Source organism: Amphiprion ocellaris, chromosome 1, assembly GCF_022539595.1.
Source record: "Amphiprion ocellaris isolate individual 3 ecotype Okinawa chromosome 1, ASM2253959v1, whole genome shotgun sequence".
NCBI classification, from domain to species: Eukaryota; Metazoa; Chordata; class Actinopteri; family Pomacentridae; genus Amphiprion; species Amphiprion ocellaris.
The window spans coordinates 32,157,870-32,185,662 of NC_072766.1; the positions used below are offsets into that span (position 1 = coordinate 32,157,870).

General features: G+C 39.7%; 1 protein-coding gene across 1 annotated transcript; it reads left to right on the forward strand.

Annotated features, from left to right (window-relative positions):
• Positions 1-910: 910 nt before the first annotated feature.
• On the forward strand, positions 911-27,567 carry slc7a10a (solute carrier family 7 member 10a). The gene is made up of 11 exons (XM_023262371.3): positions 911-1,147; positions 5,865-6,069; positions 9,624-9,775; positions 19,182-19,307; positions 19,825-19,978; positions 21,746-21,869; positions 22,177-22,280; positions 22,821-22,917; positions 23,060-23,209; positions 25,319-25,496; positions 25,626-27,567. Exons 1-11 carry the CDS (start codon positions 916-918, stop codon positions 25,724-25,726), a joined length of 1,623 nt encoding a protein of 540 aa, XP_023118139.1. The 5' UTR covers positions 911-915; the 3' UTR covers positions 25,727-27,567.
• Positions 27,568-27,793: the final 226 nt, after the last annotated feature.

A 27,793-nucleotide genomic window follows, 5' to 3' on the forward strand; every position in this document is an offset into this window, starting at 1 on the left:
AGAGCTGCTCTTCTGGCAGTAGACTCTTGTTTTCTAATTAAAGTGACCTAAGTCACTTAATTATTTCTCACAAAGCCTATTAGTGACCTATGCCATATCAACTATTTCTGGATTCATTTTTTTCAAAAAGATAATTAACCAATTAGAATGACCTTATTACCACTAGGAGCAAAACAAGTGAGGTGCCTGACAATCGGACTAAAGTACTCATAATCTGTACCTATACTGAAGTCTAATTGACTGATCATAGGTGTGTGGAACAAGACCCTGCTGCCCCTCCTCCACTTAAAAAGAATGAGCAGAAGCTCATATTACAGCACCCCAGAGGGAACTAAACCCTGTTTTTCCACAATTGTGACTGGACTATTACCTAGGGCTAGCAGCCTGTCATCGTAATATTTACTGTACTTGTATCTGTGGCAGAGTTCAAGAGATTGTGCACGTGCAAAATAGCTAAGTAAATAACTAACTAACTAAATAAATAGATAAAAAAAACAAAGACTATATTATTGATGACAGTATGTATCTGTATAAATTAAATAGCCAGTGCATATTATTTCATTTGAAATGGACACCTAGGTATTATTATTATTATTATTATTATTATTATTACTATTATTACTATTATTATTATTATTATTATTATTATTATTATTATTATTATTATTATTATTATTATTATTATGTGGGTTGCTACACTTCTACATCATCTAGTTAATGAGGACGTTTCTTCTTGGGGAAAATGCATCACTGCAACATTTCTATTTTTTGTTGATGGCTTCATAAAAAGAACGAAACACGGCTTGTCAAGATAACTGCAGGTAACATTCTTCTCTTCTAGATGCCTGGATCCTGGCACACCTTTGCATCAGCGTACCTGAGACAAGGTGGGGAATTCAGCGGCGGTCCACGCGCATGCGCCAGGCCTCCTCCGTTTCATCAGGAGGATATTATAAGGACAGCCCGGAGAGCGGAGCCTGGTTCAGTCTACAAGATCTGGACCGGACCGAGGCGTACTGGAAGCGCGTTTGTAAGGCGGATGAGATGCAGGACAAAGAGAAAAAGAAGGATGAAAACTCCTCCAAGAGCGACAGAGTCACCCTGAAAAAAGAAATTGGACTTCTGAGCGCTTGCGCTATTATCATCGGTGAGTGTGACAGCTTTTGTCCTAAACAGTGTATTCATGAAGAGCGGGTCGATGCGGTGAATTCAGCTGCTAAGAAAAGTTGATGAGGAAACGCGCCGGCAGGCGGTATAACTGTTCTAACTGGGCTGGTTGCTGCTTTGTTGTCAGAGTTAGAATATTATGACACGGGACGAATATACCACGACAGTTTTTGTTAGAGTCCTGATCTGCTGTAAGGACACTGTAGGGGTGCGAGTGTGACTTCTCTTTCAGAAATGATGTAACTGTAACACTTTGGCACAGAACCGCCAAAATACGCACCGAAATGTCGCTTTTACGCACGGACGCTCGGCCGACTGGTTCTACTTCGGAATGCAGGGTTTTAGGCTTTGTGTGGAAACTGTTGCATCAGTCGGGATGATCTGAATATGGACATGCCTACGTGGCTGGATACAGTAGTGATCTTCTGACGCTGAACTTGAAAGGCGCGCAGACAAAGCACAGCCACCATGTGGTTCTGTGGAACACTTTAGCACTAACAGTGGAACAGTGCCAGGGTGAGGGCTCTCTGTCCATCCACCGGCTAAAGCGGAGCATTAACGCCGGTCCTTTCAATCACTGTGTCATAACCCGCTCGTACTAAAATGCTCTTGTACTTTAGCACATAAAATTTACATTAGAGACGCAACCATAAGTGAAGGGCTGTCATAATGGAGGAAGTTCCGTTGTTACTGACAGTTTCCTGTACTTTTTGATGCATCCCACTACTCTACTACAGTCTCATGTGAAGCAGCAGGCTGGCAATGCAGTGTGTCTTTACTGTAGTATAATCTAGCAGTAAGGCGGAGGGTTCCAGAGAGCCAGCTGCCCGCGGATAAGCAGCCACTAGGGCATACATGTGGGCTCGATATTTCTGGAGACAGGTAGAGGACACGGTTGTAAATGTAATGACATGTCGTAAAAACTTCCCTATGGGTATTTCTGTGTGTTCTTGGATTTCGTTCAAATGTATTTCTGACATTTTACCACCACTTTTTATTGTAAACTGTGGGTTGTTACCTGGAGGGTGTGGAAACTGGTGTCTGAAACTAAATTCAGAACTTTGATTTATGAAGACTAAAAGTGACTTGAAACATAGGATAGATCAACATACGCTTTTTAGAATATAAATCCGTAACATTCAGAAAGTATGCATTGAACTAAATTACTGCATGGTGATACAGAATTTGGATGAATGACAGGAGATAACTGTGCTGCCCGGACACTGCTCAAAAAATATAACTTACGATCACTTCAAAATATGAACTCATGCTTTTGGTTTTTCAGCAGTCATTAATCAGTCTCAGAAAATCAGCTATGTGTGGTTATATACAACAGAGAAAGCAAAATTCATAACACAGGCTTAAAATATATATCTTTGGTGCAAGCCACATGTAATTTCAAAGGGAATATGCCAGTAAAAACATACAATACTCCAAATGGACCTCTGTAATTTGGACATCAAACAGCAGAGCAAGATTAGATCTCCACTAGAGAAAGCCCTAACCGACTTGGGAAGACTTCCCCAACTAAAGAGGATGGCAGAACATACCAAGTTGCCTAGTTTTCACAGTGTTAATTACCCCCTGTATGTGCAGCTCACATACAGGGGTAATTAACATACATCAGGGTTTGAACAACATTTATGATCACATATATGCAAGTTAAATTAAAATGTATTTCACTGAGCACAAACACAATCCTGCAAGAATAAACAGAGAAAAAGTGAGGCGTTTTTTGTAACTAGGACAAAATGACAAACATCTTTTGCATTACATCTCAGTGAAAGGCACAACTTTTAACATTCGAAGAGTTACAAAGGGAAAAGTAGGCAGTGTGGCCCTTTCTCTTGTAGTGTTTTCAGTGGAACAGCTTATCTGAATAGCTAAAATCATATGTATTGTACTGTGATGGAAACTGATATCGTTTGTTTGCTGACCCATTTAACATCATTTGTCAAGCAGTGGGTGTAGAAATCTGTTGCCAAACTCAAAATATGCCATCTGGCCCGATGAGACCTTACTGGATGTTGCAGGGCTTTAAAGAGCATGTATTTGGTCTAATGTAAAATTGCTAGTTAAACTTTGCAATAAGCTGAGTGAATCCCTCTAGTTTTTGCCAAGTCACACACGTACACACACACACACACACACACACACACACACACACACACACACACACACACACACACACACACACACACACACACACACACACACACACGTGCACGGATGGAGTGAAACATGGACACTTAGCACACACTGGCAATTTGAGTCATGCTACTACCCGCCCACCAGCTGACTCATATATCCAAAGCCCTACTCCAGTAATGTGGACTACTGCTGTCCATAATACTGCATGCAGCGCTATTACTACTGCTTGTACTTAGGACTTAGAAGAATGTATCAGATGACAAACAATGTTAATCTTTCACTATGCTGATTTGTACTTTTATGACATTTAGTAGTAAAAAGGGCCACAACCACCATTCCCACACGTTTCCAGCTCTATCTCCACTCCAGCAACCACCTGCAGATTTTTTCCCCTCGGGGGAAAGTGTTATTGTCACTCCCTGTTTCGTCCTCGTTAGTACTGGCAGAATAAGCTCAGATCCATGAAGCGGAAAAAAATGCATTGCATCTAAAACAGCGACTATGTTCTCACAAACTGTATGACTGAAATGAGAGTGATTTTGTTGCGGTTTCACACAAGACGGTGGTTGGAGATTCCTTTGAATGAAACAGTGATTGATCTGAGCCGTCGTTCGAAACAAACATGGTGCAGGAGGCCGAGAGGGTCACTAGGACTCTGATTCCCTCTTTCAGCTGCGATGCCAAACTTTATGACATAACAAACACAACACAGGCATTATGTAACCGCTCTGCATCTCACCACGGCCTCCACAATCACATCAGACAGTGATAAATGCAGTCCTCGGGCCTCCTCTCTTGCTCTGCATCATTAGAGAGCATTCAGAACCGTGGTGTGCCTCACTGGGTTTTAACAGCTAAAATGTTGACAGGCAACAGTCAAATTTTTCTTGTAAAGACTTCTTTCATCTCATACATCTCCAAAGAGGAGGAAAACATGGAGGACAGTGCAAAACACGTTCTGCTTGGACAGCTGCTGTTTGCCTTCTTTGTTGTGTTAGTTTTTGTTTTGGTAAGGACATGAACGCCAGGCTGGATTTGAACCTTATCCAACTGAGCCACTACAGAACTGATGTTTGGCCTTGTGTGAGGGTCAGATGAGCCAAAATCTTATAATATGCCATGTTTCTACCATGACATAGGACCAAATCATTGTTTTTAAAAATAGAAATCATATAAAACTGCCTAATATTGCAGCTGCACTGATGGTTTCAACAAACATTATGAAAAAGGTTTCCTTACTCTTATGTCCAGCAGGGAGTCAATTACAGGTTTTTACTGCTTTTTCTTTTTTTGTATTTACTCTAATATGCAAGAGTCAAATCAACAGCTCTGAGAAGGACAAGGTGTCAACACCACGTGTAGTCTAAAACTCTCCTGCAATAAATCCTACCTTATAATTAATCTGCTCTCAATCATACATGGGGCAGATAAACTATTAGAAACGCAAGATAAAGTGATGTTTTTCAGCAGCAGAGTTACAATGAATAATTGATTAGTTGTCGAGTTGATTAATCACCAACTATTTTGATATTCATTCATTCATTTTGAGTGACTGAAAAACAGTCAAAAATGCCTCTGATTGCTGCTTCTTAAATGCAGATAAACTGAATATCTTTGGGTAGTGGACAAAAAAAGACTTTTGAGGACATCAGGGACAGAGTTTTAAACATTTTCTGACATTTTATAGATCAAACAACTGATTGATTGACCCAAAAAATAATCAACAGATTAATCGACAATGAAATAATTCATAGTTGTTAAATGTACAGTTTGATCAACAGCTCTCTAAGTGTCTTTTTGAACTTTTCACAAGAGGATCTATTGCAAGACTATTATTACTCTTCTATACCTAATCAACTTTCAGAAGAGTGTGTACATATCTCTTTGTTTGTCCAGCCATAATCCAAGCATAGAACAACATCATAAACAATGCTGCTGCCAGTCCAATGCTATTTCTTTCCTTAACTTCACATTTGTATAATCCAAATTCCTCAAAAAAGTTGCAACAGCTACTGCAAGAGCGTTTATCTCTGGCCCTTATATTTGTCTGGGTTCAGTGCCTATTGTAGCGATGCATTCATTTATTGTTGCTGGAAGTGACCAAATTGACCAAAAAAACACAAAATGGACATAATGTTTAAGACATGGTATTTTTTTTTAAATGCACACGTCAGTAAATGTATTCCCCAAATTTCTTATTATTATTTTTATTTTCCTGATGCTGTTTTTTTCTCTGTCCAGGCACTTTTTGTTTTAACTCTTTGACATTGATGGTGTCATCTGCATCGACATCATGTGAATGATGAAGATGCTTGACAAGAGCCGCAAACCAAAAGCCAATTTTTTAAAATGTGAAAATCACACCTAGACTTGATTCTATACATTTGGATTTCAAGTTAATCAATTCAAATTTGTATTTACAGCGTGACAGCTTTGTGTGTAACAGTAATGGTTTTACATTGAAATTATTTGTGCTCTTCAAATATTGAAATGTTGAATCTTTGTGTAGGTCTGTGTATGTAACCGTTGTACTTTTTCCTCCTAAGGGAACATCATTGGCTCTGGGATATTCATCTCACCTAAAGGAGTGCTGGAGCATGCAGGCTCAGTGGGGCTGTCACTCATCGTATGGGTTTGTGGAGGCGGGATCTGTGCCCTTGGGTCCCTGTGCTATGCTGAACTGGGTGTCACCATCCCAAAGTCTGGAGGAGACTACTCCTATGTGACAGAAATCTTTGGAGGTCTAGTGGGGTACGTACAGTTGTTTTTTTTTTCCAGTTATGCCACTTTTTTTAATCCCTTAGTGCAACAGGAACAGTTTGTCAATTCTTGGCCCTTCAGTTGTATTTACTTGGTATGGATTATGCTGCAACAGTCCAGGGTTGGTTTAATAGGACCACCCTCCTGGAACCAATCAGCTCAGGTCTTGTGACTTTCCTCTGGTCACGTGACATGTTAGCTGATCACAGAGCAGCACTGTAAGCCACTTGAGGAAGTAAAATGTTTCCTGCACTATGCATGCCTGTAGACGCACTATACAGACCTTCCTATGTGGCTTCGTGTGGTTCAGTTATTTGCAATTGTAAAATACATCCAAGAAAAAATATCATAAAGGAAGAATCACGTGTAGAAGCGAAAGAAGAAAATAATAAAAGGAAAACCTAAGAAAGTTCTGTGTTAGCTGATCCAAAGCTGAACCCTCTGCCTACTCTTCAGTCCCTCTCAGTCATGGTATAAGTAACATTGGTGTTTCTTCAGTCTGTTTAGTGCCAGCATTCTGTCATTCAGACACAGATCACGTTTACTGTGATGTTCCTCATGGCTTCATTCAGAGAGGCACATAATACGCTATTAAGAAAAGAGTTATTGTAAACTATTAAAGATATCAACTTATTCAAATAACTAACAGCCTAGATGTAATTTTCTAAACATGAAAAAATATTTCCATGTGTGATAATAATCGAACTACTACTTTACCAACAGTGAAATAAAAATGTTCTGACAGCTGTGATAAAGCTGAGGACGTCTGATACAGCATGTAGCAGTTAATCAACTATGGCTTTTAAACCGTGTGACAGCTCACCTGTTGTATGTGAGAAAAAGTACACAGTGTGACTTATCTGTTTGATCTTCATGTCAGAGATAATTTGTAATTAGAAAGAATTTACTGCTGTTCCATGTGCGTAAATGGACAGAACTCCTTCTCTTTGAATATGGTTGTATAGATCCTGCTGATGTTTGATGATGCAGGAATTTAATAAACTCATAATAAAGATGCCTACAGAATGGTGAAAACAACAAACTGCATTTCATCCAATGTTTTGTCAGAACCTGGACTACATTCATTATTGGTGAATCTTTTTAATCTGACCTGTTCTTCCCTATTTTCATCGCAGTAAAGTCTTCTTTTCATAGATATTTCAGTTCATACTATCTGAGAATTTCTTTAGGGAAAAGTGATTGAGACAGGTGTTTTGAGATTTTGTCAGCAAACTAGGTCTGTTGTGTTTTTGGATCAATATTTGTGCTTAAATGAAGATAAAAGCCTTCCCCAAATTGCTTCACACAACTCAAAGTACATAACTTGTGTGTCTAAATGGTAATGTGACTTCATGCAGTTTAGCCTTGTGCTTACGCACTTTTAGAGAAAGTGCCCAGAGTCTTCATTAGACCATGAAGCTGACATTTTGAGATGCTGTCAGGTTAACAGAAAGGAGAACTTTACTGAAAACGGTTGAAGAAATGAGTTTCCATCCAACTAGTTTTATGTGGATTGCTATGATTTGAATTAGAACAAAGGTTTGAGCAAAATGGGTTTTTTCAGCAATGGAAGTATAATTTTCACAATTATGAGCAATACTTTTACAGTTGAATTACAAGACATATGCTATAGAGATAAGTAATAAGGTCACTCATATCATGACATGCCACTTCTTTGTTTTAGAAAATCTTTAAGTCTGTGAATTAAACTATTACCAAGCTTTCATTTAACCTCGAAGCTCATGAAATAGACCAGCATTGGAACCACTAATGAATAATAATAATACACCAATCACTAATCCAGACTTTTGTGTAACATATCAGTTGGATGAAACTTTTGTCCAATACTTTGGTTGATGACTAAGTATCTGCAAAATGAATGGCTTATCCATTTCCATGATCTGTACTTTGTGTTTAGCGCTAATTAGCAAGTTAGCATGCTGCCACGCTGATCTAAGATAATGACATGACAAGTGTGCCACACGCTACACATCAGCAGTCATCGCGAGCACACTAGCATTAGAGCTGGAATGACCAATCAATTATCCATCCATCCATCCATCCATCCATCCATCCATCCATCCATCCATCCATCCATCCATTATCTATACACTGCTTAGAGTCATGAGGGGCTGGAGTCTATCCCAGTTGACTTAGGATGAAGACAGGGGACACCCTGGACAGGTCACCAGTCTGTCACAGGGCTCCATATGTACAGACAAACAATCCCACTTGCATTCATACCTACAGACAATTTAGACTCACCAATTAACCTCAGCATATTTTTGGACTGTGGGAGGAAGCTGGAGTACCCGGAGAAAACCCACGCATGCACAGGGAAAACATGCAAACTCCATACAGAAAGATCCCGGGAAAGCCGGGACGCACACTGGGGATCCACAAGCTGCAAGGCAACAGTGCTAACCACTGTACCACTGTGCAGCCCCCCAATCAATTATCAACTAATGAATTAGTTGTCAAATATTAAATTAATCTGCAGCTATTTTGATAGTCGACCAATCCATTTTAGTAATTTTTATGAAAAAAAGGCTAAATTCTATGTTTCTAGCTTCCTAAATATGAATATTTTCTGGTTTCTTTCCTCTTCTGTGACAGTAAAGTGAATACTTTGGATTGTGGACAAAACAAGATATTTGAGGTCATCTTGGGCTTTGGGAAACACTGATTGACATTTTTACCACTGATATTTTATCGAACAAACAACTAATTAATTAATTAATTAATTGAGAAAATAATTAACAGATTAATTGACAGTAAAAATATTGTGGTCGTAGCCCTGGTTAGCATACTGATCTTGACTTAGCATTTGGCTTAAAACACAGCCAAATAGCAAGTACAGCTGCTAACATAGCTGTAGACTCTTATACTATGTCTGTACAGAAGGCATCTCAGTGACATTTTCAGCTGCCATCTCACGTGTGTCATATAAAACAGATACTCTTTTGTTGTAAAGAATTCTTTCTACACTGGTTGTGGTTTGCCTTCCATTTTACTTGCACTATATGCACATAAACATGACCCATATATTTTTAACTTCAAGTCTTTATTCTCTCAGTTGATGTACAATGCCTGTGTAATGGACTCTTAAAACCTGTGTGTAATAAAGTCTTTGCTTTGTCTGAATCCTTTGTAGACAGACAGAAGCTGCTTCAGCTCTGCTATTGTGCTTCTTATGCTGCGTCGTTTTTGTGCAGACACAGTATTAGTGTTGTTTCTTTATCTTCTCCATGTTCAAGCATCTGTCTCTTATAGCCAATGCCGAGATGTCCTGAAAAAAGCACTCAACCCAAACTGCTACATTGGAGCTGCACAGGAAACTGTGGCTGTGCTGACAGCTTTCAGTATAAGCTTGAATGTGAAGTCATGATGAAGCAAGAGGTCCTGCCCTCTCTAAGTAGCAACCCACACACAACAGCTTGTGGGAGCAACTTCGAATAAAACTTTGCATAAAATTTTTTTAAAGAATGTCACAAAAAGCATTGCTTTGTCTTATAGGAAACTCTGTTCTGTCTCTTCTCCTGTAGCTTCCTGTTGTTATGGAGTGCTGTCCTCATCATGTATCCAACCACGCTGGCTGTGATTGCGCTCACCTTCTCCAATTACGTCTTGCAGCCGGCCTTTCAGAACTGCCTACCTCCATTCATCGCCACCAGACTCCTCGCCACCATCTGTATCTGTGAGTCACAAACACCTCAAAGCACTCTGAAATTCTATTTAGTCTAGATTAGTTTTACTTAAAATCCATGAATTTGGTGATGTTCCTAAACTGTACATTTCAGATCATCTGTCAATTAGTGTTTCCAAAGCTCTTGAGCCCTTTTTTCACTTAATTTCTATGCCGGGTTCTCCAGAGCTATTCAGCCAGGCTAACTAGTTCAGTCGATCGTACACAAACTGAAACAAATTGAAGTTTAAAACATATGAAGTCTTGTACAGTGGAAGATTTTTAAGGGAAAATGTTTGAGGAGACACTTAACGCTTCTGTTCGTTAGACTTAAAATCTGATGCCACAAAGCAATTTTTGAAGCCAGAATTTCAAGGAGCAAACTTGAGCAGGATTCCCTCTTGTGAGATTTCTAAAATTCAGTTAGGCAACTTTTGCCACATGAGCATGTCAGTATTCACTTTAGAATTCACTTCAAATTTTTCAAAGCATACTTCAGTGTTGCATTTTCCTAAAATTTGTGGGAGGAGAAGAGCAGTGGAAAGCACAGAGTTTGTAGTTCAGTGTAGCAGCTGGCAATGGCTGACATTTCACCCGAGAAATGCAGAGAAACAACAATTGCAAAAGTCCAATGTTGTGGCGGTTAGTTGATCCTACCGTGTTATAATTACAGTGTTACATCCAGCGCAGGGAGCAACACAACAAACTGTTTCAAAGTTTGTTTGTGATGATTGACTATTGATGTTAAGTGATCGACAGATTCTCTTCTCAGCTTTTACAAAGCTGGTTAATGGATGGATTGCTGGACTGGTCTGTCCGGTGGATTAGTTCAAAGAAGTTTCCGGAAGCAAATACTGAGTCATTGATGGACTTGTTGATCATCTTTCTTGCTGCTGTTTTCCCCAGTGCCTCTGTCGTTGTGACATCCTGGTTCTCAGTATCACACTTCAGACCCTGTGTTGCTTTAGACATTCAGGTCATCTGACTGTATGACCTAGAGTTACTCCTAGTGAAGTAATCACCACAAGAGGCATCCTTTCCTTGGTCAGCATAATAAGCAAATGATGTTAACGTCAAAGGCAAAATTTCAAAGCACAGATGCAGTAGATTAAAAAGTACTAATTGAGCATTAGATTTCTGAACCCCAGAACCCATTGGTGGATTTGAAGGGCATGTAATCATCAAGAAAATTATTCAACTATATATCTTTTTTTAAATAGTTTATGTCATTATTACTGTGTCATACTGCACAGAAGGCATTTTGGAGTTCTCTTTATTTCTAGACATGGCGGTGCTGTTTCCAAAGATGTACAAACTTTTATAATGCAGTGAAAGATTAGTTCATTGAGTAAAATTGTGGCAGGAGCAAAAAACACCCAGAAAGTGCTTTGTTTTTCAAGAGTTGAATGAAGTCATTAATAACTGCTGCAGAAGCAACAAAAGAGAGCAAGGAAAAGAAAGAATAGACCCTGTCTACACAAATCAGTCCTCCAGCAGAACATACCTGGCCACCATATTTGCAATGAACAGCTAACAGGTGGGAGGAGTGCAAAGTAAGAAAACCACCACAAACCTACAAAGGTTAAGCCAAACTAAGCAAAGCAAATCCTGATGCTTTTTTCTCATAGCCTAAAGAAATCATATACTGTGGTAGTTCACAGTGTGCTGATGGCTGTCATTGTCATTTGATAATTCCTTTTGAAATGCTGTGCTCTATTTTCAGCCTTTAATCTGATCAGCGCCTTTGCTTGAAATGTTGGAGTAGAGCAATCTGTATTTAAATAGCCAGTGGCAAAAGCAGACTGTGCATGTATCTGGTTGACAAGCCAGCCAGTTTAGTCTTGTCTGAACCGGATGGAGAAAGGGAAATCCACGGCAGTGGGATGGGTATCTGTGCATTAGAGCGTGTGCACGTGTCAAACTATGGTTAGCATTTACAGAGTACACTGATGAACCTCTACTATTTTTGGCAACAGAATGCTCTAACTGCTGCCTAGATAGGCAAGGGGCCCACTCTGTGTGAGTGTGTTTTTGTGTTGTACTCTTGAGTGTGGTACAAGTTTGTGTGTGAGTGCACACGTGTGCGTGTGTCAGGATCAGTGTCAGACTACATAATGGTGCCAGTCTTTGTGGACGCCGCTAATGAGAGGGTGTGTCTAAACTATTGTGCATTGTTTGATGCTCCTGTCACTGAGCACCATGGAAACAGGAAATGGGCAGAACACCTTGCACATCAGTGATGGAGGATCACATTGGCCAGCTGACATTTGAGTGGGATCTTTGATGTTCCTATTGGCTGCTTAGTACCGCCCCTGTCCTCCATAGCATTGCACTGCAGACCTAATGTCACAGACACTTATTTACTCATCCATGTGTGATCAGCAGCTATATAAGTTACACATGTCTGAAACTTCTTCAGCAACGTGTGAGCAGGCAAAGTGTCAGGTTCCACAGCACCCTAATAACTGATGGATAAGATATTCTGAATGTGATAAGAAACTTAAAACAGTTTACATCCTTCACTGTTGCTCCATCACCCTTAAACACCATGTAAATGAGACGTCATGTCAGGGGGTTACAAAACTGGTGATGAATATGAAAGGATCAGGAGAGAATGAGTATAGTGAATTATACACAGACAGATACACAGTTAGAGATAAACAACCATTTCCCAGCAGTTTGTGACCCTGGTTTAACACACTCTGACATATACTGGATTATTTTGTTCTACACTGCTGAGTCCGACTGTGTCTACTCTTAAGTCAACTGAACTTTACTTAGTTAAGTGTTTATGAATAGAGTCAGCCTAGATATGTGTTCCCACTCGTTCCTCCCCTGCAGAATGTACTGTATGAGAGTCACAAGTGACCTGTATGTGTGTGGGTGAAAACCAGACAGGTCCAGTTGTGGGCTGACTGTGTTCTTAGAATAGGCACATTGGACAGCCTACAGCAGCACCGTCATGCACTCACTTCACCCATTTTAGAAGATTTATTATGTAACACTGTTTTTTTCTGCCAGGTATTGATCTAAAACCTGCAAAATAGTACTTTTTTCAGCTAGTGAACATTGGAATATTTTTTTACTTCACCAATTTCTCTGTCAGCAAGATTACACAAACACTACCTGACTGATTTTAATGAAATTTATATAAGACTGTCTCACTGAGGCAAGCGTCATTATTTTCATATTGAAGAATGACTAGTGATGTCATGTTTCTTCAAAGCAGGAGGGATTCACACTCTGATTCTCAGTTTACCGATGGGAAATAGCAGTAGCAGCTTCTCTTCTACAGTCTAGCGCAGCAGGGAACCAAATTTAATCACCACTTCGTGCAGCATCTGTGTGTAGATGCAGCAGAAAGAGAAGAGAAGAGATGTTTCAGCTAATTAGATGTTAAATCTTGTCCACTACCTCATACTCTGGCATATTGAACAAAACAAGTGTATGAAATTAAGCCATCATTCAACAGAAATGCAAGGTGCCATTTCCATTTCTGATCTACTGAATGGCCTTCACAGCGTGCACCATTTCGGTCATTCCTCCACCAATGGATGATTTGACTTAAACTTGGTGTAGAGGTGAAGTGTGGGGAGATGAAGAACATGTTATATTTTGGTACAGATATGGATCACGTTATTTAAAATTCTGAGATAGAGCATTGGCTTTGGTGGACAACTATGCTTTCTGAGTGCCCTGCTAGTTTGTACAAATTGAATTTTAACATGTCTGAGTGATTTCAGTTCAGTGTTGGCAGGCCTCATTAGTTTCCCATGCTGGGTGTTTTATTGAAGGCTGCACAAAACTTATTTAGAGTTTAATTGAGAGACTGTGGTCAGTCACCAGACTAACAGCTATAGTTGCCCTGTAGATGGAAAAACCAGAATGAGAAAAACAAGAATCCTCCTATGACAGAGAAAAAAAATGCAAACAGACGCATGTAACTTGTAAATATAACTCTAACTGTACAGTGTACAGCACACTGACAAGATACCTTCCATCAAAAACTAAGAAAAGTGCTGCTTTTGTCAGTGTCTGTCCAAAACTCATCTTCAGAAACATGCCCATACAAAGCTCTGCAGTGGTGTAAGAATAGAAACAAGGTCCTGTCACATAGGAATGAAAATTTCTGCTTTGGTGGAAAACTGCTACAGCACAGTTTATGTCCCAGAGCAAAACTGCACAAAATCACAACAAGAACCAAAGTTAAAATACTGTTTGTCAATCCAAGCTTATATACTTGTTTATTCTTAACAATGGTTCAATCAAAGAGTCTGCTTTGAAAATTAGTTAACTGATTATTACTTTAACATTTTGTTCCTATGTATTTTACTTGTACAGTGAAAATATTATGAGGAAAATACAAGGCTTACCGGGAGTGTCTTTTGGAGGTTATAAAATAAATGATATACGTTATGCAGATGACACAGTGCTGATAGTGAACAGTGAGGAAAACTTGCAAACCATAGTATCCACAATTACTACAGAGAGTCAAAACTTGGTCTCTCTTTAAACAAAAAGAAAAAAGAAGTAATGGTAGTTTCAAAGAAAATTATCACCCTAACTTGTAACATAGAATTAGACCAAGAAATACTGAAGCTGGTTCATCATTTCAAATATTTCAGTTCATGGATGATATCAAATGGGAGGTGTGAAACAGATAATAAATGTAGAGTAGCAATGTAAAAATTCCAGCAGATCAACCAGAGCAGGCTCTAGAGGTAATTGTGTTGTACCTTTTAGGAAAAGTGCTCTTGGGCAGTCAGTTTTCTCTTTTCGTGCATCACAAACCTGGAATACTATACCAAGTGCCATTTGTGAACAACCACACCTCATTTATTAAACATCTCAAAACATGGCTATTGGAAAATCAGATCTGTGATCATAATACTGTGTAAATTTGTTCGCCATTGATTAGGTTCGTCCCTGAAGACTGTGTAATTTGTTTTAAATGTGTAGATGTGGCCTTCGGGCAATATAGCCATGTGTAATAGTGCTTAGGGATTATGAACGATGGTGATAATGGGATATGTGCAATAGTGTTAGATGGGACATGTATAGGGTAATTATATGTTATGTAGATGGGGATATGTGCAATAGTGACTAAGAGAAATGTACAATATTATTATGTGCAATAGTGGCAATGGGAAATGTGCAATACAATTAAATGTAACAGTGTCAGAGGGATATATATAGCGGACCCTTATGTATAGTGACAGAGGGATAAGTGTAGTATGACGATGTGCAATAATGTAGAGGGATATGTGCAATAGCAACAAAGAGATACTTGCAATATAATCATGTGTAAATGTTAATTAATTAGTGGTTGGTAGCTGCGTCGATATCTCAGCTTTTGTCTATGTCCACTAAGTGTTTTTTTTTTGTTTGTTTTGTTTTGTTTTGTTTTTATATATATATATGTTTTTGTCAGTTATGGTCTTATGATGTTCTCTAATTTTGATCTGCCAATGGGACTCGAGACGGAAATTAGCCGTATGGCTACAATCTATCGTATTTACATGAAAATGTACATCAATATGAATTGTCCCATTTTAAAAATAAATGAATAAATGAAAATGAAATGTCAAGAATGGCATATATGAATATGAAAAATATACAGAGAAATAAGAAAATACTAATTTGCATCCGTATGAGGACTCTCAGCTGTTACTTTCTACCAGTTCTGATGTACGGATGTGAATCTTGGAACATAATAAAATGTCAAACAAAATCACTGCAGCAGAGATGTGGTTTTACAGATGGATGCTACGGATAGCTTATACAGATAGAATAAGCAATGAAGATGTTTTAAAATTACTCAACACAAACTATACACTATTGAACAAAATTAGAACCAGCAACATTTTTTGGACACGGAAAGAGACCCCTGATGGACGGACCGACATCATGGCTATACATGGAATGGGAAACAGTCACAATTAAGAAAGCAAAAGATCAGACTAGATGGAGAGAAATGATCACCTACGCTGAATGGCATGGTACTTGATTGACTGATTGATTTTACTCTAAATTCCATGAAAACATTGTAATGAACTCTGCTGAACAAAGATTTTTCCATGATTCATTTTATGTTCTTCTACAAAACTAATTTCACATGTACTCATAGACTTTCCTATCTACTTGTACCCTTGTCCAGCCCACCTGGCTTGGTCTACTTTTAATAAGAGCTTCAAAGTTTAAATTGGATATAAATCCAGTAGACAAAAATCAACATTGTGCAGGACAGAATCTGTATTAGTTACACTTACACTACACTACTGTATCTGCATGTGTCTACATTTTGTTTATCGAGTAAACCCTGTAGATTTACTGTTATCCAAAGTGTTCCTGCTGTCAGATACCTTGTGGCGGACAGACATCGCTGTAGGGTTACTGCCAGTTCTGCGACTCCAGTGACAAGATGCTGGACCAGGAGGAGGTGTTACTGAGGTTAAAGCCCCCCTCGATAAATCTGAACCGAGTTGGGATCAGAATCCATTAGGACTAAAAGCAGTAATTAGTTTAGTATTCTAGTGCTGAGGCAGCCTTCAATAGAGGCAGTGACAGCAGGACACAGATTTACCTGCACTGTCACATTCAAAGCCACTGGCACCTCCTTCCTGTCAGGGTTAACACAGAGGAAACCTTGGGGATGTGGTGGTGGGGGGAGTCCACAGGAACACAGAAACGGAAATGCATGTACCACCCCTAGGGTAATTGACTATAAAACACAGCGGTGTTGTAGGGGAGAGAAAGCTGTGCCCGGTGCCACCAAAACCTCCTGCCAAAAATTCACACGTGTGTGAATGTGTGTGTGTCCGTGCCAGCGGAAGCAGTTTGTTCAGATTTCTGAGGTGGGAGGGGAGCCTTGCCCCGGTGATGGATGGCATGGACGATACCACCCTCCACCCATATATGCCTGTACAGACAAACACTCAGACACACACATGCACACACACCACACAGGCTGCTGAGCTGCTCCTGCAAGACAATGTGTTTGCATGTAAAAGCAAGATGCAAAAGGTCAGGAGACAAATGAGAAATATGGAGAATGAATAAGACAAGGAAGAGAGATTTAATGATACAGAAAACTGAGAAGCAAGAGGAGTGACAAAGAAAGATGTAGAGTCTAGATAGTGTTGCTTAAACACACTCTATAAAATAAACCACCTATTAATCTCAAGCACTGGATTTAAAGTGCCACACTATTGTGAGTGTATGTGAAATACATGCAGCTGATAAGGAGTGAGATGGGGGGCTGTACTAACAATACAGTGTTATCTACAACCCTTTAAAACACATTCAGCTGTTGATATCGTTCATCAATGCAAAGACAAAAGAAAGCGTGATACTTAATATGTAATAATGCTGACAAGCAAGTGTATGTTGCTGTGTGTACTGTATACAATTAATGCTGCACTAAACAAAGCAGAAACCTGTTCTAATCTCATACTAGGAGTGACTGCATGTCTGTAGAAATGTTTAGATTTCATCCATGCTGGAAGTGTTGCACAAACGCTCAAAAAATTCTGATTTGTCAAGGTTGCGGTCACAAAAGTGACTCAGACATTTAATTTAAAACGAGACCAGCATGTAAAAATGGCAATATATTTATGTAATGAGGTGCATGTCTGAAAAAGGCTTATGATGTACAACCTTATACAAACACAGCACACAGTATACATGTTATTTAATATATTTGCAGTACTGGTGGAGTTAATGTGTACTTTATAAAATTAAAAAGAAAGTCACAACAACACTTGGATCTTCAAAATGTTCTTTCTCTGGGGCCTTCTTTGTGCTGGCAGCCTGCTCACACCTCTCTCTTCTAAGCTTACACTTGTGTTTGAGGGCAGCTGGAGAGCCACTTGCACTTGCTGGGTTTTGCTCACTTGGGATCAGGCCAGCCCTTGTTATGGTGGCATTCACAAACACGCAAGGGCCACTGTCAAGGTCAGTGGCTTACACACACGTGTGCACACACTTTGCAAGCAAGAAACAGGAAGTAGAAATTGTTGAAGTAGGAAGTGTTCATTTCCATACGCATGTGGGCTCTGTTAGTGAAGATGTTCATTTTTTTTTCATGAGTCTGTGATGACAAGAGAGGAATGAAGAGTTAGTGACACGACATGCAGACTTTAAAAAAGGGCTGCAGAATGTATATAATCCACGTGACATGACATAGCCAGTGGATTCATTTCTGCTCTTACGATGCATATGTTTTTCAAAATAAATACCAGACTGTAATACCTGTGTATGGAGATTGAATGTGAGCCTGATTACAAACCCAGACATTTTGACGTAATGTGAGCATAATATGATAAAAGTCTGCTTCAGTCATCATATCTCCATCTCCATTTATTTTAATGCTCTCAGTACACTATAATAAAACTTTAATTCTTATAAATTTCAGGCCACACTTTTGAAAGAATTACTTTAATTATTTGAATTTGCATCTTATGTTGTTGTTTTTTTCCCATTTTTCCCCATTTTACATTGGTTTAATTTAAAAGAAACTATTTAATATCTACCCTAAATTACTGATTGGCTATTACTGAAGACATGTATCTAATCAGATCATGCTGTAGGCGGGAAATTGCTCCAGACCACACTGTACATACTGTAGATAAACAGAGTTTTTCTTGGCACACAGTGGACCTTTAGGGAGGCGACTACACACAGCAGTAAAGACTGTACCTTACCAGATAGAAATCTATGTATTTTTCTGTTGTTTAGACCATTTGAACAAAATATAGCTATTATGTTGGAGTAAATGTAACACAAGTTAAGAAAACTAGGTAATGCTATGCTATTTTTATTCTCAAGTCTTCTAATTTTGCCACTGAATATTTTCTTTTGCGTCTGGCTAAAACAACTCACTGGAATGCCAAATATCCCTCCATGCAGGAAAAAGCCTGGACAGAGAGAGGCGACTCCACCAGAGTCAAAGTACTGCATTTTGAAATGAATTTATTTTATCGAGAATCAGAAAAATGTTGAATGATGAATCAGATCATCAGCCAACCCCTAAAATTCCAGATAAAAATATATTGATCCAAAATTACCGTGATTATTCTTGTATTTCTAATTTAACATCTGTGGTCATGCTCTAACCACACGTCAACCAATTTTAAGAGCAAACATCCATACAAACATGCAAACATTCATGAAATAGGAGCTGTCTTTTTAAGAACAGGACAGAAACATTACCTATATGGCTATTGCAGAATCTGAACTCAACAGGTGAATATCAAACTTCGAAGTAACTTCAACTTGATGCTTTACAAGGAACACACATTTGGCTGGTAGATCAGATCTTAGGTTTTATCTGATAAAAGTGTATTTATTTGTCCTCTCTCTCTCTCTCTCTCTCTCTCTGTATGTGTGTGTGTGTGTGTGTGTGTGTGTGTGTGTGCAGTGTTCCTGACCTGGGTGAACTGCTCCAGTGTGCGCTGGGCGACGAGGATCCAGGATGTTTTCACTGTGGGAAAACTCCTCGCTCTAGTACTCATCATAGTGGTAGGACTCATCCAAATCAGTAGAGGTAAACTCATGCACACGCACACACAAACACTCACACACATGCACAGACACACACAAATGTATTGTGGTGACATTAAATACTTAGTGACAGTAATTGCTGCAGTTCGGTTTTGCTCTGGGTGGTTTGGAAGTAACTGTACATAGCGAGGTACAATAAATAGAATTTGAGAATGAAGCATGGAAGTGTTATATAATCAGAAATCACACTGCTGAATTAGTTTCAGCAGCAGAACAGAGGAATGACAAGTGAGACAGAAATGAAATCCAAATAAAACTGATATAATGTGGAAAAATGTATCAAATAATAATATAGACAAACATTTACAATAAGTTTCTGTGCATTCTGTTGAGTGGCAACCATATTGACATTTGACGTTTGTGGCCCCTTGTCCACATAATGTAAACAATTTAGTTAAGAAATTTCTTCAAGTTTTGTCAAAAACAGTGTGATTTAATATTTGCATGTTTTTTTTATTTGTAGTTTCCTGTACACCTGCCTGTCTCTCATCTGTTTCCAGGTCATTATGATGCCCTGCGGCCCAGTGTGGCTTTTGAATTTAGTGAGGACCCCTCAGTGGGACAGATAGCTCTGGCCTTCCTTCAGGCCTCCTTTGCCTACAGTGGCTGGAATTTCCTCAACTATGTCACAGAGGAGGTTGTGGAGCCGCGCAAGTATGATATACACGGATACAGCTGTGAACAAAAGTTTATATACACTTGTATATCACGGCAGTTTTTAGATTCCAGTAGCTTCTATAACTCTTAATTTTTGGGGATGGAATGATTGAAACACGTATCTTTGTCAGGAAAAACAATCATACATTGGGGTTCTTTCATAGATTTATTATAGGACAAAATCAGCTGGGTCAAAAATATACATACAGCAATGCTAATATTTGGTGAAATGTTCCTTGGCCATTTTCACCTCAACTAGGCGCTTTTGTTGGCCGTCCGCAAGCTTCTACAATCTTCTGGTTGTATCTTTGACCACTCCCCTTGACAGTATTGGTACACTTCAACTAAATTTGTTAGCTTTCTGACACAAGCTTGCTTCTTCAGCACATCCCGCAGGTTCTTGATGGGGTTTAAGTCAGCAGTTTAGGAGGACCAGTCTATAACTGCAATTCTAGCCCAACCGGTCATTTCTGTACCACTTTTGTTGTGTGTTTGGGATCTTTGTCTTGTCCAAGACCCAACCTTCTGGCTGATGATTTTAGGTTTTCCTGTACAATCTAGAGGTAATCCAGCTTTTTCATTATTTCATTTACTTTATGTAAAGCACCAGTTCCACTGGCAGAAAAACAGCCCCACAGCATAATACTACCACCACCATGCTTGACAATAGGTTTGATGTTCTTGGGGTTAAGGGCCTCCCTTTCTCCTCTCCAGACATACAGTATTTCTGGTCATTGTGGTAAATAGCATTTTTTTTGTTTGTTTTATCTGATCACAGAACTTTCCTCCAGAAGGTCTTTTCTTTTTTCAGGCGATCAGCAGCAAACTTCAGTTGAGCTTAAAGGTGCTGCTTCTAGAGGAAGAACTTCATTCTTGCTTGGCATCCTCTCAGCAGCGATGATGTAAAACATCCTTGACTGTGGACGCTGCCACCTGTGCTCCAGCAGCTCCGAATTTATTGCAAACCTGCTTTTGTTGATTTTTGGTTGACTCTTGTCCATCCTGACCAGTTGACTCTTTGCAGCGGGTGACGGCTTGCATTTTCTCCATGATGGTGTCAGTGGCACAATTGTGCCGTGCACTTTTTACTTACATGCAGTTGTTTGCACAGTTGATTTTGGGATCTGAAATATCTTTAAGATTGCACAGTTGATTTTGGGATTTGAAATAGCTTTAAGATGGCTCCAAGTGACTTTCCTGACTTGTTCAAGTCAATGATTTCCTTGGTCAGTTTTGTACTCAGCTCCTAAGATGTTCCCATTGTAGTCTGATGAGTCTGTCAGATGGGCCCTGTTTAAATTGCCTCAGAGAAGTCAGCCAGCTTTAGTAACTGCAGTCACTCACAAGAAGGTAAGAGGCCATGCCACTATAAGAACATTTTATCAACTTTCTACAACTACAATAAAACTGATAATACAAGAAGCTGTATGTATATTTTTAAACCAAAAGAATTTGTCATATCTCAAGATAAACTGTAATAAATCTATGAAAGTGCATGATTGTTTTTTTGTGACAGAATCACGTTTCAGTCATTCAGTCATAGAAAATGAAGAGCTGTAGGAGTCATTGACAACTCGAGACTGCCATGATGTGCTTTATCTTTTATCTTACGTGCATGTAAACATATATTCACGACTGTAGATAATTTTTTATATCTCTACAACTTCTCATACACACTAATGTACACTTTGTTAAGAACTATAAAACTCTATATTTGTAAGCACCACCATCTACTTCTGTCTTTATTATTTTGCTTGTTATTAGGAACCTGCCCCGTGCCATATATGTCTCCATCCCCCTGGTGACCCTGGTCTACACTATGACTAACATTGCCTACTTCTCATCCATGACCCCAGAGGAGCTGCTTGCCTCTAATGCTGTTGCGGTGGTGAGCAGCTCTTCTTCTCCATGGCTGGATGTTTCATATATATGTACTTCTATTGGCTTTTTTTTTTACTATGAAACAAGAATCATATTTGTACAGAAACAAACTGTCTGGGACACTAGGTTTGCTGGAGCTGAAAATGCAAGCATCAGACAGACGGATTTGAAATACAATCGATATTTGGGAGATGAAAGGATAAGGCTATCATTATTGGATTCTTAAAATAAAATAACCCTGATTGTGTATGCATGTATGTATATCACTCAGTGAAGGCCAGTAATCTGATCCATCCTTTGTTGTGTTGTTTTAGACATTTGGGGAAAAGCTCCTGGGGATGTTTTCCTGGGTGATGCCGATCTCTGTAGCACTGTCCACCTTTGGAGGAATTAATGGATATTTGTTCACCTCCTCTAGGTACACACAAACACAGTATCTTGCTGAATGCTACATGCCAAACCTCCTTTTCCTTTTATCACTGCTTGTTATGTCCTCAAAATATAAACAAATGCCCATCCATCCATTATCTATACACCGCTTAATCCTCATTAGGGTCGCGGGGGGGGGCTGGAGTCTATCCCAGCTGACTCAGGGTGAAGGCAGGGGACACCCTGGACAGGTCACCAGTCTGTCGCAGGGCTACATATAGAGACAAACAAGCACTCTCACATTCACACCTACGGGCAATTTAGAATAATCAATTAACCTCAGCATATTTTTGGACTGTGGGAGGAAGCCGGAGTACCCGGAGAAAACCCACGCATGCACAGGGAGAACATGCAAACTCCATGCAGAAAGATCCCGGGAAAGCCGGGACGCGAACCAGGGATCTTCTCGCTGCAAGGCGAAAGTGCTAACCACTACACCACTGTGCAGCCCATATAAACAAATGTTTCAAGTTATTCCTAACATGTTCAGAGAAACCTGAGCACACACACTTGTTGTGTCTGTTTGCAGATTGTGTTTCTCGGGTGCCAGAGAAGGTCACCTGCCTTATCTGTTGGCTATGATCCACCTTAAAAACTGCACACCAATCCCTGCACTGCTGCTCTGTGTAAGTCTTTAGTTTCACAACTATGCAAAGGTGAACAGATAGTCACACACATAATCAGTGCTTTACTGGAGAGCCGCAGTTAATATGGTGTGGTTTCATTTTTCATTAAATTAATGCTGGAAATTGCCTTCATGTCCTGCAGTGCATTGCCACAATAGTCATCCTGTGTATTGGGGAGACACACAACCTGATCAACTATGTGTCCTTTATCAACTATCTGTCCTATGGTGTAACCATCGCTGGCCTTCTCTACCTGCGCAAGAAGAGACCCAACCTGGCCAGACCCATCAAGGTACAGATATTTATTTATCCGTCTGCTTTAGCTGCTTTATCGTGTGGGGTACACTGTAAACTGGTCACCTGGACATCATAGGACCAACACAGTCCCACACCATGCACACTAACTCTCACACCTATGGGCAATTTAGCATCACCATTTAACCTAAAATGCATGAAAGCCCACGCAGATACAAGGAGATCATGCAAAGTCCTCACGGAAAGGTCCCAGTCAACCAGCAGATTTGAACTGAGCTGTGAGGCAACAGTGCTAACCACTGCAGCACCATGCAACCGGTTATACACAGAGCGTTTTATTACGCAAGGAATGTTTCTCTGCAGTTTATTTTAAATGACCAAACCAGTATCCTTGTGCCAAAACTCCAACCATAACTGGTAAATCCAAAGAGTGCTAAATAACAGCAGAACACACCTCCAACTCAGAAAGCAGCAGCTTGACCCGTTACATGTTTTAGCAGATATAATCACGTCACCTCACTGCTGACTTCTCTCCATTGGTTCCCTGTTCATACAGTCTGGTTCAAAGCTACATGGCAGAAATATTGACACCATACTAGTCAGCTTGCAGTCATATACCCGCAGGTGGCAACTGTCTGACTGGTTGAGGGTTGAATCTAAAGGTGCTTTTGCCATCGGGGCCCCTCAGCCTTGAAACAACATGCCTGAGGAGATAAGGTCTCAATAAAAAAACGGACAAATGTTCACACGTAACACTTAACAAACATACAGGACTATATTATGGATCATTTCTGCTAACAACCAGTGAGAGTTAAAATGACAAGCCATAACATGGAAGCCTTCAAAAATTAAACCAATAACAACTGAAATAAAATGTTAATCTCACCTTTATATGAGTAACTTAAGTACTTCATTTCTATTTTTTCCAAAAGGAGCTCTACATAGTGTGCCATTGTTGTCACCGCATTTAATAACATGATAAATGAGGAAGGTGGCAGAACCTATCCCTTCACCCTAACTAGGGGATGTAGCGGGTGTAGCTGCTGTTGTAACCAAATTACGTCAATAAAAAAATTAAACTGCAATTTGACATTGCTGAAGTTACTTCACTAACCAGCAAGGTGTGTCTCAGAGGCAATGGAGATAAAACACAGTTGTGCCCTCTCTGCTACAGGCTCTAGCTCTGTTTGCACTCCATTCGCAGCTACCTGTTTTTAGGTAGCATTTGTGGGATTCCAAACACGACAGCACTGCTGGTATTTTAAATGCCTCTCAAACCTGTCATAAAGAAGCAAAACGTATTTATTTTAAGCTCGTCACCTGAGTAGAAGTCCATCAGTCTATGAAGCAACAAAAGTGGACACTGAGAACATGGTCAGACACTGCAACCAGTTTGCCATTTACAGTCATCATATGGACAGCGACGAGAGTTTGGCGCCCCCTGGTGTCGCATATTTTAATGACACAGTTTGTCTTGATACACAGATCTCATGCACTGTTTTTATTTGTCAAAAAATTGAAAAATTACATAGCTATTCACAATTGTTTAAGTTTCTCTCCGGTCGTTGATATAACCTCTTAAAACTCATCTCTGTCAGTTAAAATTATATATTCAGAGGCTGTTTACATGAAAACAATCGATTCCAAACAGAACATCCCTCCTTCCTTGCTGTAATTCTACACTGTTGCTTTCTTTAGAATGTGCAGATCTTTGAAGTCACTGACTCTCTCTCTCTCTCCATCCATCCCTTTCCTGGTTGCTGCAGCTCAAGCACATCTGCTCACTGATCACTCAACCACTGTAAATCTCCTCCCTGCTAATTCAGCCATACATGTTCAAATCATACACTTATTCCAAAGGAAAATACTGATACAGAAAGTCCCCACCTGCAGCTTTAAAAGTCTGGTTCCTTAGGTTTGTCACATTTGAAACACTGGACTGTCTTAGAGACTGACATCAGTAAACTCCATTTTTAAGGTGCAAAGGCTCAGCCAAGGCTTTGACTGCTATTATACTCATGTCTTCCAGCATGTAAAAAATACAATATGAGCATAAATAAAAACCCACAACAAACTTGATTTCCACTGGATAGCTCTTTGACCGGGCCAAAGGATTGTATCGAAATGTCTGTTTTATTCTGTGCAGGTAAACATGTTGGTCCCCATCACCTACATGATTTTTTGGGCTGTGCTGCTTGGCTTCAGTCTGTACTCTGAACCAGTGGTTTGTGGCCTGGGAATGGTCATCATGCTGACTGGAGTCCCTGTGTACTTTGTGGGTGTTCAGTGGAAGGAAAAACCCAAGTGGGTCTACAGGTTACTCGGTGAGTTGGTCTGCCCCAACATGCGGCACATCCTGAAATGATTTTTGAAACATATATATATATATATTTATGTTGTATACCCATTGGTTCCTCTAATTCTGACTCCTCCTCGTGTCTTTTGTGCTGCAGAAAAAGTCACATACATGGGCCAGAAGTTGTGTTATGTGGTGTTTCCTCAGGAAGACACCTCAGAGACTGAACCCCTCACTGCCTTCAAAGCCACAGACTGAGCAGTGAAGCCAACCAGGAATTCATTTTTTTACATCAACGCCTGTTCCTCCAGTTTTTGTTTTCCAGTTTTCCCCAATTGATTGGTCAGTGGATTGTTAAGAGATGGAGCTGCAGTGTTGAAAAGGCTGTACGGTTACACTAAAGGCATCAGCGTGTTAGTCCTTCTGCTGAGGCATGCATTTTATTTGTTGGTTTGATAGCAATGTCCATCCATCGTTCTACCAAGTATGCCAAGTTTTCTTTCTCACGCATCTTTATCTCATCTTCTCCCCTCCTCTCATTTAAACAACTTCCATTTGCGATCCTCTGGTTCACTTCCAGGACTTTTACTTTTATGACTTTAACTAAATTCTCATGCTAATGTGCCTTATGAAATGTATAGTTTATTGGTTTGTGCGGGTATTTCGAGTGTGTAGTATTGTTTATGTGGTAAATATGCAAGCAGTTTCTGCACTTAGCAATACTTCTTTATTACTGCTGCTACCTTGAGCTCTGTTTCACTAATTACTCACATGATGTTCACTGTTGGTCAACTGTGGATGAGTAATTTTTCTGTTGGTATATCTGCTTGGCTACAGTATCTGGCCATTCTTTTTACGTTACACCCACTGTTATGTTGTAAAAAAATAGATCACTTCTTTTTCCTGTTAGATACTGTAGGTGCCTTCATGTTTTCATTAGAGAGATTATCTACGCAACTATCATCTTTCCCAGCAATACTGACAGCCCAGGCGAGACAGGAGGTAAAGTTTGTTGCTGTCAGTTGGACCAACTTTTTGAGGTATTATTATTAAGATGAATCACTACTACGCATGATGACAGGCTGTTCGTCCGTTTCAAAAGTTTCCTTCTTTGGTCTTCTGAGTTAGGCACTTTAAGACTGTTGAGCTTGTCGCTTTAGAAATGTTATCAACTTCGGGAATGCCACTGTGAACTCTTTCAAGGTGCTTGACCAGCCAAGACAGTAATTAGACTTCAGATTTCTCACCTGTCTCTATGGTACAGTACTTTACCATTAATGTATTGCTGGATAACATTTGCAGACTCCACATTGACAGACAGATGGATGGCTGGCAGTGGATGTTTACTCGTGCACAGGCCTGTTCTCACTCCTCCAAAGACACATTGTCACTGCAATGACCCCTGGTCCACTGACTTAATACGGTTGATTTGATAATAGAATATTGATGCCCTTAAAGACTGTTTGTGGTCCTATTGACTCAGCAGATGGACTTAAATACTTAATTAAATAACTGACATAATTTGCATTTTATTGTAATGGCCAAACTGGCATCTTGTTGCAGGTACCCTGGTTGTGGTACCAGCACCTTAAAAAAAGCATGTGCAGTTACTGTGGCCCAGGAGCCATTGTTGTGGATGTGTTGCACTTGAGTAATCTCTTAATAGCACTTGTGTAAAAGCTGTTTATGTTGTACGTACAACAGAACAAATGAAGGTTTGGGCCACTGGCCTTTCTGAATTTTTAAACCAGCACACTTAAAATTGAAGTGAACATGGGATCCTTTTCTAGACCTGCAGATGCTGGGAATTTCTTGTGCATCAAATCCACAAAAAGAGACTTAAACTTAAGATGACGCATCCTGCATGTCTGCTCTCCCATGTCCAGGCGCTGTTAGCTCTGAGATGTGTAAATACTGTGTAAAAGAAAATAAACTGTGCGCCAGGGACTACAAAGGTCACATTCCTCAGACATGTTGTGATACATTTACATACTGTACAATTGATGGGTGTACCTCTGTGTTTTGTAAGAGTGTGAAGTTGTACAATAATAACAATAAAATAATTGCTCATTAAATATAGCAACTTCTAAAAAGCAGAACTGTTTGGTGATGTTAGTGAATGTTTTGTCCTGTGTGGGACCTTCGTGTGGTCAAAAGCGGTCACTTCTCTGCGCATTAATATATATTGAAATAATGAAAATGGCAACAAGAATAAACATGCCAATACGTATTTGTGAACATGTTACAAAGGATAAAGGTGACTATACTACAAAACAAATAGCTTACTAGTATTGTGTTGTCTATGAGGGACAGTGGCTTGGTGGT

What these genes read in the sequence shown, in the direction of transcription:
- slc7a10a (XM_023262371.3), top strand. Translation starts at nt 916, where the DNA reads ATGCGCCAGGCCTCCTCCGTTTCATCAGGAGGATATTATAAGGACAGC. An exon ending in GAGGTTGTGGAGCCGCGCAA is followed by an intron (nt 19,979 to 21,745) that starts GTATGATATACA and finishes GCTTGTTATTAG; the next exon opens with GAACCTGCCCCGTGCCATAT. An exon ending in TATTTGTTCACCTCCTCTAG is followed by an intron (nt 22,281 to 22,820) that starts GTACACACAAAC and finishes GTCTGTTTGCAG; the next exon opens with ATTGTGTTTCTCGGGTGCCA.